This window comes from Myxocyprinus asiaticus, chromosome 11 (assembly GCF_019703515.2).
Source record: "Myxocyprinus asiaticus isolate MX2 ecotype Aquarium Trade chromosome 11, UBuf_Myxa_2, whole genome shotgun sequence".
Lineage (NCBI taxonomy): Eukaryota > Metazoa > Chordata > Actinopteri > Cypriniformes > Catostomidae > Myxocyprinus > Myxocyprinus asiaticus.
Genome location: NC_059354.1, coordinates 26335806 through 26348770, shown reverse-complemented (window position 1 = coordinate 26348770; position 12965 = coordinate 26335806). Strand labels below are relative to the sequence as shown.

Genomic DNA, 12965 nt, shown 5'->3' with positions numbered 1-12965 from the left:
CCTTAAGAATCTATTTCTACTTGATCTACTCTTTGTTTTATAGTGTTCACTGTAAAAAGTGGTAACCTGCAATTGTTACATTATTATTTCTTACTTGATCTAACTCTTAAAATTAGCTTTGTTAGTCTAGCCTAATGTACTCAGGTTGATTCAGTGATGTTAAATATTTTTTATTTGAATAAAGCCAGTTAATTTAGATTTAAATAACATTTTTGATTTAAATCAAAACAGTTTTCAAAACAGCTTTAGATTTCACCACCTTAAGCAAAAAAACAAAACAAATAAATTCAGTGTTTGAACAGATTCCTCCCCTAAAATTGACACAAGTTCCGTTAAAAAGTCAACCCTCCTAAAAGTCATTTCAAGTGTAATTCACACCCTGTATAGAATAACTGAGATCTGAGTGTCAATAAAACCCTTTGAGGAGGAAAAGTGCAGTCACTACATTTGAGGAAATCACTAACCCCATTACATTACATTGTTTTTATAACTTTCAACTCTGTTTACTCACATCTCTAGGAAAGGATGAGTAATGATGCCAGGGGAGAGATGTTGAGTGTGAGTGAGATAACCCCCTTTAAATTCACTTTTTAAAGTCCTTTGTGAAATATTTTGAAAAGAAGCCTACTGATAGTATATCTTATAATCTCCTCCTCATCTTCCTCTTAGATTTTGACAGCAAAATTTTTTACACTCTGTGTTTCTTTTCATAGTCAGTCAAGGCCTCCGGTTATCGACAGATGTAAAGCCAATGCCGGGAATGGTGTCCAGAGGCACAGGGTCCATCATACTACAACACCCCCCCCCAATACCAGCTCTTGTTTCCCGCCAACAAACCCCAGAGATCAGACACAATTTGCAGAGATATATTGTTGCCATGGAGATGTCTTATCATCATGGCAGTATCACTGAAATTTTGTCCTTGAGCGATACAAGCTTCCCATTTGCAAGATGATGCCAGAAATTAGACATATATCATATACAGCACAGACACATCCTCTGAACCAGACGCTACTAGTTGTAAAACATTCAGAATTGAATTGAGAATGCCTGTTAAAGGAATTCTTCATCCAAAAATTCTGTCATATTTACTCACTCTCTTGTCTTTCCAAGTCATATGACTTTCTTTCTAATATGGAACACAAAAGGAGATGTTTTAATGAATGTACTGATCTTTTCAATACAATGGAAATTGATACAGACTGATTTTAATGTTTAAAGAAGGACCCAAAAGTATCATAAAATTAGTCTATGTGGCTTGTGCATCATATTCCAAGTCTTCTAAAGGCAGACGATAGCTTTTGGTGAGATTTCACCCAGAATGTGAGCCATTTTCAGTGAAAATCTTCTGATGCCCGTTCCATGTTCATGAACGCTAGGAGAGAAGCTTGTTCAAAGTGGCACGCATGTTCACGTGAGAACTTGGGTTGTATTTAGCGGTAAAGATTACTTAGATTTTATTTTGTTTTGTTTTTTACCAAAACCTACACAAGAATGTAATGAAGAAGCTGCATGGTCTACTTTTGGGTCCTTTTTTAAGCTTTAAAGTGAGTCATCGCAGATGTGGAAAGTATCGAATTACAACTATTCTCATTACAGTACTTGAGTACATTTCTCACATTTGTCTACTTTTTCAAGTATAAATAAATCATAGTACTTTTACTTGAGTTGATTAAAAATAAAGTATTCAACCAAGTACAAATAAATGACCTAACATCCTTGAATGTTCAGCAAGTCATAAGCTCTAAATCTGCTTCCATCTGCGTGACATGACAGAAGCCACCAGGGCACAGCAGAGTGCTCCAAAGATCGGATAGCATGAATCTCTTGAGTGAGTCCTCCAGGCTTTACACGATATCACAGCGAAGAGCACAAAACTAATACGATTCATTTGAATTCTACATAGAATGCTGTACTCTAAAGAACTGTGGAGAAATTCAAACATCTGAAACGGCTAGACAACCTTGACATTCAAAACAGCAATGGTGAAGAAAAGAGGAGACAACACCAATATAAAATACAAGTCTTCTCAAACTACACATCATCACCCTTACTAAAATGTATCATGTTTTTACCCACCTTTTTACTTACCAGTATGCTGTACCAACAACTATGTGCAATGCTTTTAACATAAACTGTGTGGTGGAATGACCTGCCCCTCCCTCTCATCATCGTCGCCCTGCCTTTGAGGACCATCCTTCAGCCAGGCTCATGACAGGAGTGGGCAGGAGAGAGAAGAGGCGCATAATTAATAAGCCTCGTTTTGGGCAGCGGGGTGGAACGAGGCACACCTGATGTGTGTTTGGCCTCGTCACCGCTGCCAAATAAACATAGAGTGTGGCTCTTCTTGGGGAGCCGGCTTCTAATCTCCATATGTGTACACACTGGCATCCTCCACAACCAGGACCAGAGCGGGGAGGGTTTGGCCAAATTAGATTCGCTGCCGGACCTGCTCCTCGGACCTCTGGTGCGAGTAAGATGTGTTGCCAGGGGAGAACAGCACGCATTGTGGCCGATGGGCTACATCTGCATCTGCCGCGGGCCTGGGAAGACAGGCCGCTAACGACAACAATGCCCCACGTGCCACGGATCCATGAGGGGAGCACGTGTGGCCTTCGGACCCCGCTCATGCCTGGGCCATTCCACGGACACTTCCCTGCCCTTCACTGAGCCCCGTTTCACCGTGAGGATGCCAGATTCCCCTTTGTTTTGATCATCATCCATACTGGACACTATTTACTCCCCCTTTATGAACATTTCAGGTTTATTATTATTTTCAGTAAATGCCTCTCCGAGCTTGACGTGACGACCCACTGTGACTGTCTCTTACTCATCCTGCCACAACTGCCAGTACTCTCTTCTTTCATTTCCCCATGAAACTGTCTGCCCTGTCAATTAGACAAGAACTGGAATGCTAAAATCTTTTGCATATTTCATCATCTTATTCTCGAAAGGAACTGTTTAGTCAGATATGACTGGACTGACTGACTGACGTGTTAAACCACTGATCACACTACTTTGTTTTTAAGATAGGCTATGTTTTATCCGTGTTAAACATAACAATCTAGTTTAACAAACACGTTTAAATATCTTGTTTTCTTGCAACTATCTGTCTTATACAAAGTTTTTAAATACCTTTAAAAAGATACAACGCCTCAAACCTTTCAGGTTCTTTTTCATAAACATATTTTTGGAGTTAAAGGATTAGTTCACCCCAAAATGAAAATTCTCTCATCATTTAGTCACCCTCATGCCATCCCAGATGTGTATGACTTTCTTCTTCAGAACACAAATCAAGATTTTTAGAAGAATATGGATGTCAACTGCAGCACCATATTGGAACGGTGAACAAGGAGAGCTGTTTGAATCCATTTGAATGCAAGTGAGTGAGTGGAGGAGATGCCTTAGACCGAGCCTCTTGATGAGACCGCTACATAAACTCCTTTTATGTCATAAAAGCAGTGGTGTAGTAGTGTCTGAAAAGGTGGGCATACGGTGTCTGAAGCCCCCCCCCCCAAATTATGGTTATTCCAGGGATGCTTTTGCATCAGCATTAGACGCTGGAAATGTCCCGCCCCTTATTGAAATGGAAAATATGATTGGTTAGCAAATATCAAATCGTGTCTGAAATGAGCATTCTGATTGGTGGATCAGATTAGTCGAACTGTCTGTCTTGCCCATGCCAGCAGTTGCGCTCCCGCCTCCCGCAGCTCTGTGCATATTTAGAGAGAATCTCTGTACACTTAAAAAAAAAACAGTGCTGCATCATAGTGTTAGTAGATTGCAAAAGTTCCGGGTCAAAAGCCTACACGTTGTTCGGCGTCCATACGTATCATCGCTTATTTTAGGTGGGCATATGCAAAATCCTAAAAAACAAAGGCGGGCATATGCCTGCTTATGCCCTAGACTACACTACTGCGTAAAAGTGCCACGGTCCATAGAAACAACTGCTAATAAAGGATCTACATATGAATATCTATGCAGAGGAGGCTTACGTGCTTAAGTCACGTGAAAGGCAGTTTGAACTCCACCCTCGTCAACATGCAAACCTCAAGCTGGCCGGAAGTGAACATTTTTAGTAAAAAAAGTTTTAAATATTGATTTATTTTTTACACACACCTAGCATTTCGCTTCAGAAGACATTAATTAATACAATGGAATTGTATGGATTATTTTTGTGATGGCTATATGTACTTTTTGGAGCTTCAAAAACTTGGCACCCATTCACTTGCATTTTATGGACTTACAGAGCTGATATATTCTTCTAAAAATCTTTATTTGTGTTCTGCTGAAGAAAGACAGTCATACATAATTTGGATGGCATGATGGTGAGTAAATGATGAGAGAATTTTCATTTTTGGGTGAACTATTCCTTTAATATCAATTTCTGAATTTGCAGAAATGCTTCTTAATATAGCCTACATTTTTTTCTTTAAAAATGTTATGAATCCATTTCGACCTTCTCTTAAAATAACAAAGGAAAAAAAAAATAATCTCAAATTAAGTAAAAGAATTTACTACTTTAAAAAAAAAAAATAAATAAAAAAATAAAGTTTTAATAGCCTAATCTGATAAATTTAAATTTAATATTGTTTAATAATCTAATACCCTACATTTTCCTTAGCGGTCCTAATATAGGCTATATGCAAAACTGATATCTAGATTCTATGAAAATAAATATTTTCAGCATCTTTTTATATTGTCAGTAGGCACAGCATGCCACAGTAAAAACACTAGCTTAACAGCTACTTGCAAGTTAATTGATGTGCTTTTCTTAAATAGACAGTAACCATTTTAGCAGTGTCCATAACAGTTATGCCAAGTTTAAAGAGACAATAAATTTATCATAAAATACCCTTTAATCGAATATTATATAGCTATATATAGACTGCTAGACACTACCGCTGAAATGTTTTTGTACACTAAGACATTTTGACATTTTCTTTTTAAAAGAAATGAATGCTTCTGTTTACCAAGGATTCATTACATTGATCAAGAATTACAGTAAAGCCATTTATAATGTTACAAATGAATATTTGAACAGCAGTGCATGGAATACTGTAGCCTTCATCTCTCAAAAATAGAGGATGAATGTCAGAAAAAAATTTGTCAGAAAAAATTTTAAACCAAAATTTGACTTGCAAGTGTAAAGCAGAACATGCAAATGTGCTAAATTCCTCAGCAACATTCAATTGTTCTAATAATACGAAAAAGAGTGTTAAGTACAATATTAGCACATTAGAATGATTTCTTAAGGATAGTGTGAGTTGTATATTATAGTATAGTGTGTAATATATTCTTGGTAGACTGGGGTAATGACTGCTGAAAATGGGGCTTTACCATCAGACTAGAAATTAAATTAAAATAAATAAAGATATTAAAACACCTTTTTCAAGTTGTAATTATAATGTGCAATATTAGTAATGTTTTTTTCAATATTTTTGATCAATTTAATCCATCCTTGGCTGTTTCTAGCTCTAAGTGGTATAAGCAGCCACTTATGGCCTCCGAACCACCAGGGGGCTCTGCAAAGCAAGGTAGTTTTGAAATGTTTTGGTATATACACTGGCGGCCAAAAGTTTGTGATAATGTACAAATTTTGCTGTTTTGGAAGGAAATTGGCACATTAACCAAAGTGGCATTCAACTGATCACAAAGTATAGTCAGAACATTACTGATGTAAAAAACAGCACCATCACTATTTGAAAAAAGTCATTTTTGATCAAATCTAGACAGGCCCCATTTCCAGCAGCCATCACTCCAACACCTTATCCTTGAGTAATCATGCTAAATTGCTAATATGGTACTAGAAAATCACTTGCCATTATATCAAACACAGATGAAAGCTATTTGGTTCATTAAATAAAGCTTAACATTGTCTTTGTGTTTGTTTTTGAGTTGTCACAGTATGCAATAGGCATATTAGGTCAATATTAGGTCAAAAATGGCAAAAAAGAAACAGCTCTCTCTAGAAACTCGTCAGTCAATCATTGTTTTGAGGTTTTCATACAAAGGTGTATGCTACAGTCTTCAAAGACAAAGGACAACTGGTTCTGTCAAGAACAGAAAGAGATGTGGTAGGCCAGATGTACAACTAAACAAGAGGATAAGTACATCAGAGTCTCTAGTTTGAGAAATAGACACCTCACATGTCCTCAGCTGACAGCTTCATTGAATTCTACCTGCTCAACACCAGTTTCATGTACAACAGTAAAGAGAAGACTCAGGGGTGCAGGCCTTATGGGAAGAATTGCAAAGAAAAAGCCACTTTTCATAACAGAAAAACAAAAAGAAAGGTTAGAGTGGGCAAAGAAACACAGACACTGGACAACAGATAATTGGAAAAGTGTTATGGATCTTAACCACATTGAGCTTTTGTGGTATTAGCTAGACTGTAAGGTGCGTGAGAAGTGCCCGACAAGACAGCCACATCTATGGCAAGTGCTACAGGAAGCGTGGGGTGAAATGTCACTTGAGTATCTGGACAAGCTGACAGCTAGAATGCCAAGGATCTGCAAAGCTGTCATTGCCACACGTGGATGATTTTTTTTATGAGAACACTTTAAGTAGTTTAACATTTTTTTCAAATTGTAATAGTAATTTTTCAATGTTATTAATGTCCTGACTATAGATTGTGATCAGTTTAATGCCACTTTGGTGAATAAAAGTACCAATTTCTTTCCATATGAGCAAAATCTGTACATTATTCCAAACTTTTGGCCACCAGTGTAGTTATTTTTAGTTATTTATAGTCATTTATTGTTAATTTGTATAGGTATTTATTGTTAATTTATTGTTAACTTTCTGTTAATTTATTTGTATTTTTTATTTATTTATTTATTTATTTTTGCATTTTCTGTAATTAAAAGTAGGATTTTGCTTAGGGACCCCAAGTAAGATTTCGCCATATGCTCAGAAACGGCCCTGCTTGGTGAACAAATCATCAATTTCTTTCAAAAATCAAAAATGTCTTTGTGTTCTAAAACTTTTGAATTTACTTAATATATATAATTTTCGTAAAAGTAATTTGTAAAGTAACTACTTGAGTATTTTTTTTTTTTAACCAAACTACTTATTTACCCTCACTTGAATCATATTATTTCTCAGTACTTTTACTTGCACTCAAGTGAATTATTTCTTCAGTAGCAATAATTTTACTCAAGTAAAGATTTTCAGCACTCTTTTCACTACTGGTCATGATATCAACTGCCATTGCATTGAAAGGATGGACCGGTATATTCATTAAAACATCTCATTTTTGTGTCATTCCAATTCAACTTCCACTTCAGCCTCTTGTGAGGTGTGACCAATTCAATTCAAATTTCAACTTCAAATTTAAATAAATTCTGAATTTTGCCCAATGGTATTTTATTGATGTTACACTTCTATACTGTCATAGCCAATTGAAGAAAACAGCCCTGTCAGTTGCTGCCATCAATCACATTGGGTTTCCCTAGAGCTGCCCATGGATTTTAATAAATAAACCACCTGTGCTCTCATTTTGAGACAGTTTGAATGATATTTAAATAGATGATCTTTTTGCTTTATTCAATTAACAATTGATGGAAAATATGAACACATGATTATGAGCCAATCCAATTCTCAACATTAGCATCTCTCTTTAAAAAAGACGTGATGATAGAATATCAGACAGAATGATACTGTTGAACTGATTTTTGGATATCAGCATTAGCCATCTGTTTAAGTCATATTCCTTTACATGAGTAAACTCATTCCAGTTCAAATGAATAGCATATAGTGTCATTAAGCAGGTGGTTATCTTGTTGCCCTCTCTTTCAGTGAACGCTGTCAAAACAATTGTAATTATTTATGTCCACTTTTAAAAAGAGACTGCAAAAACTACATGAATAGTACAGATGCATATGTCATAGGCAGCTTACAGGTTACACATGTGCATATCTACCTTCTTTCTTTCTGTAGGAATTTCAATGCCAATTCCAGTGCTGGGTCTGCGAGATCACACCAAAGTTTTCAAAGATGGCAGCTGCCTATTGACTGACAATTCCTTTGTGTTGATTGGCTCATTTGTGGCCTTCTTTGTGCCATTGACCATTATGGTGGTGACCTACTTCCTGACTATCAGTGCTCTACAGAGTGAAGCTACACTCTGCTTAGACCAGCTAGTGCCCAGACCCAAATGGAGTGCTGGATTCACACTAAACTTCCTTCCCGGCCCTGCATTCTCTCCTTCACAGAAAAAACTCTTCTTTCGTCACTCATTGAGCCGCGAGGCAGGGGTTGAGTCAGGGGTTGTAACCTCGCCATTTGGACGTCATACCGTACAGTCCATCAGCAATGAGCAGAAGGCCTCCAAAGTTCTGGGCATGGTCTTCTTTCTGTTCGTTGTCATGTGGTGTCCATTTTTCATCACTAATGTTTTGGCGGTGGTTTGTGAACCAGCAGCATGTGATGCTGTTGTAATGACTGGACTGTTGAATGTGTTTGTGTGGGTTGGCTACCTTTCATCCGCCATCAACCCATTAGTCTACACGCTCTTCAACAAGACTTACCGCTCTGCCTTTGCCAGATACATCCGATGCCAGTTTCATGAGGAGAGGAAACCGTTACAGCTCATTCTGGTCAACACCATTCCACCACTGGCCTATCAGTCCACACACCTGCCGCTCCCTGGATCAATAGGCAATGGGGATTTCTCACTGCCCCTTCCAAATAAAAACCACCATCTTCCCAAAAGCTGCAAAAATGAGAGTGTTAGCTGCTTGTGAATTCATTCTACAAACTGGCAAACATAACCTCAGATTTGACTTGAAATTATTTCTGGGTTCATGTTTGGCATCATCTCTTTGTTACCTCTAAAGAAAGCAGCTCGGATTGGCAATGGTGCAGTAGGACCTAAATAATCCATATCCAGACGGCATCTACACTAACAAACAAAAAGCATGACAGTCTCTGAGTTTATCACAGGCTTCTGATGCATCAAAAGACCTTTGTCTGAATAGAATCAGTTTTGATTCAAATGCAAGTTAAATCAATGGGTTGTAACCTATCTGGGTATAAAACAAATATTGTATATAAGTGTTTGATGTCCAGACTTTTAGTTTTTTATGTAGAATTTTATATTTCAGAAGGTAGAGTTTAGATTTATGGGAGCTCAGTGGTTTTTTGTTTACAATGTCAGGTTTTTCCAAAACCAGTGTTGATAAAATTGAGTAAAACTTGTAATGTGAATTTTGTATTGCATCAAATGAATGGGATGCTGTAGCCTCATTCATAAAACATGACTTGTGTGTTGCTGGTTTATCATCTTAGCAAACATTTGAATGAACTGTATCAGGAGGGAAAAAACTTCTGCTCAATGTCAAAAACAGTTGATGTGGTGTCTTTAAAAGAGTAGACACCTCAAATGATAAAATCTGGTTTATGTTGTTTGGGGACCCACATATTAACTTTAAAGGAATAGTTCACCCAAGAATGAAAATTCTGTTGTTATTTACTTACCTCATGCTCCAAAACAAATGAGGAAAAAATTTAGTAAAGCGCTAGAACAGGGGTGGGGAATATCAGGCCTCAGGGCCGGATAAGGCCTGCGAGACAATTTTATCCGTGGGACCATTTGAGAAATAATTAGAAAAGCAAAAAAAAGTTAAAAAAAAAAATAAATAAAAAATGCCCTTGATTCAATTAACTGTAAAAGAAATTCCATTAAAATAATGTTTAAAATAATTTTAATTGATAACTCAAGTAAATAAACGAGAAACAAAATCCTACACACTGCTGCTGCTTGAGAATAAACAACTTAATTAATACAACATTTCAGTCATGCAAACTTTGTCAGGTATTTGAAAACAAAGAAATGATAACAACGCAAAATATTGTATAATAGACAGACCTTTAAGTGTTTTTTTTTGGCGCATGAGCACATAACGGAATGCGTATGTTAATTTCAACCTACAATCAGAAATTGCAAATAATTGTATGGCCCATGAATAATTGAATAAATACTCAAATGGCCCTTGGTGGAAAAAAGCTTTCCCCACCCCTGCTCTAGAAAATGACTAACTATTACTAAGACCATGCATCATAAAAATTGTCTCAAAAAAATAAAAGAAATTTCCTCATATAACTTTCTATCTTGCACCTTGTCATTTGAACCTATCAAATATAATTTACAAAAGCTACATTTTAGAATGGCACTCAGATTCGAATTGCTCACATAGTGCCAGTCCTAAACCCTAACACTCAAGCTGTCAGATATAAAGTTCTTTGAAAACATGCTTTTAAGAACACTGGGAAATTTGTGGTTCTGAAAATATACCTCTGAATTCATGGTTCCCTGGCAACACTGAGAGCAATCTGAGGGACTTTCTCGACCTACACAAGGGGTTTGTGAAAACCTCTGATTTGTCTTCTGATTCTATTTTCAGTGAATTTACAGTGGTGTTGTTGTTATGGTGACAGTCATAAACTTGTTTGCAGACACTGAATTAGTCATCTTTTTCATATTTCATATTTCTGAGTGGATAATTATACCAGGTTTATATGTTTATATGTGCAGAGTTTATCATTCCAACAAATCAGAAACATTTTGTAGTAGTCTGACCACTAGAGCTGTAGACAGACATTTTACTTCAGAACTCAATATTCCTAACAGTGTTGTTTTTGTTGCTTTTATGCAAGCCTCTGTATTTATCATGTTGAGTTCCAGTGTTTAGTCCCACCTCTTCACCAGGATATTCATAATTTTTGTCCAGTATGGGAGGCCAAGGCATTGAGTTATACACAGGAGGGTTTGTGTGATGTTTCTTAGTGTAACTTACACTAGGAAACATCACACAATCCCTCCTGTGTATAACTCAAGGTGACTCAATAAAAGAGTGCAGAAGTTGCTCATTTTAAACTAATGTTGTAGAAATTATTTCTGAGGACATTAGACTAGAACATAAACCTGCCATTTTAACCACATGACCATCCTATCACTGTAGTAAATGGAGTTCCATCTGCAAAAGCCAAAGAATCAGAGATGAATACTTTATGTCCCCAGAGTTCCACTAACGAGCAGTAAAGTGAAGAGTGCAGTCTTTAAATGCTTATAATTACTATATTACATCAGGGGTATTCAGCAAAGCAATAAGCCACAAGAGGCCGTACGTTACAGTGATTTTATCAGGGGTAAGGGGTGTTTTTGGTTAAATCACTGTAAAGCATGCACTGGAATACCAGTGAGCCTCATCAAAGTGTACTTTGTAACGTTTTGAAATAATGCAGCCCCCTAGTTTCTGGTTATTTGCGTTTACATGTGCCATAGTTGCCTCGTTCCCGAAACGCCACTAAAAATGAGTGTTCGGAAGAAGATTTTAAAGTACGGATATTTTCAGAGACAGGAGAAGAAATATTCTGTATATTACTGTGAAAAGCTTCAGTGGAAGTACAGTTTTCAAAGCTTTAATTAAGCCCAAGCCAATCTGAGAAAGCAATGGCTGGTATACATTCCAACCGCATTTCACCTGTTCTCCTCACACGGAGGCCTGTGGCAAACATTTAACCACAGATCATCTTAATCCGCAAATGAAAGAAGGTTGAAGGAGACTAGTAAAGGGTCTCTTTGAATGAAACAACTACATACTTCAAACACTGCAATGCTTCATGTGTGAGGGAGGATAGAGGCCTGATGAACACATGTATTATCCTGTTTTTATTAACTGTATGTTTTAATCTTTATTTTGTGTCATTGATTTATTCATAAGTATATCAATATATGTTGAAATGTAAATGATCAAGTAGAAGAGCTGCCAAATATAATGAGTTATAACATTTGAACGGATTAAATACATATAGTGTCATTATATATATTTCAGTGCAGTTATTTAATTATTTAATTTGATAATAAAACTGCTTCATTCTGTTCTGAGTGATTTTTAAAGCCTAGTCAGAGCAAGAGAATGGCTAACGCATTTATAAATCAATCCATCTGGAATATTTAACCGAAGAAAAGTAATTTGCAATCGTTGTAATGATGGAATTTACCATTGAAGCTCAACAGGTATGACATATCATCAATGAATGAAACGCATGTTAATGAGAAGACCACACTACTGCAGGTTATATATATATATATACACACAGGTGCATCTCAATAAATTAGAATGTCGTGGAAAAGTTCATTTATTTCAGTAATTCAACTCAAATTGTGAAACTCGTGTATTAAATAAATTCAGTGCACACAGACTGAAGTAGTTTAAGTCTTTGGTTCTTTTAATTGTGATGATTTTGGCTCACATTTAACAAAAACCCACCAATTCACTATCTCAAAAAATTAGAATACATCATAAGACCAATAAAAAAAACATTTTTAGTGAATTGTTGGCCTTCTGGAAAGTATGTTAATTTACTGTATATGTACTCAATACTTGGTAGGGGCTCCTTTTGCTTTAATTACTGCCTCAGTTTGGCGTGGCATGGAGGTGATCAGTTTGTGGCACAGGTGGTATGGAAGCCCAGGTTTTTTTGACAGTGGCCTTCAGCTCATCTGCATTTTTTGGTCTCTTGTTTCTCATTTTCCTCTTGACAATACCCCATAGATTCTCTATGGGGTTCAGGTCTGGTGAGTTTGCTGGCCAGTCAAGCACACCAACACCATGGTCATTTAACCAACTTTTGGTGCTTTTGGCAGTGTGGGCAGGTGCCAAATTCTGCTGGAAAATGAAATCAGCATCTTTAAAAAGCTGGTCAGCAGAAGGAAGCATGAAGTGCTCCAAAATTTCTTGGTAAACGGGTGCAGTGACTTTGGTTTTCAAAAAACACAATGGACCAACACCAGCAGATAACATTGCACCCAAAATCATCACAGACTGTGGAAACTTAACACTGGACTTCAAGCAACTTGGGCTATGAGCTTCTCCACCCTTCCTCCAGACTCTAAGACCTTGGTTTCCAAATGAAATACAAAACTTGCTCTCATCTGAAAAGAGGACTTTGGACCACTG

The 12965-nt window shown here is 36.9% G+C and overlaps 1 protein-coding gene across 1 annotated transcript in view; it reads left to right on the top strand.

Annotated features, from left to right (window-relative positions):
• The window catches only part of LOC127448385 (5-hydroxytryptamine receptor 2A-like), a 48335-nt gene extending 38894 nt beyond the window's left edge, over positions 1-9441 (top strand). The window contains exon 3 of the mRNA XM_051710870.1: positions 7942-9441. Within this exon, the coding sequence (XP_051566830.1) occupies positions 7942-8747 (806 nt within the window). The 3' untranslated portion in view covers positions 8748-9441. The remainder of the gene's footprint in view (positions 1-7941) is intronic.
• Positions 9442-12965: the final 3524 nt, after the last annotated feature.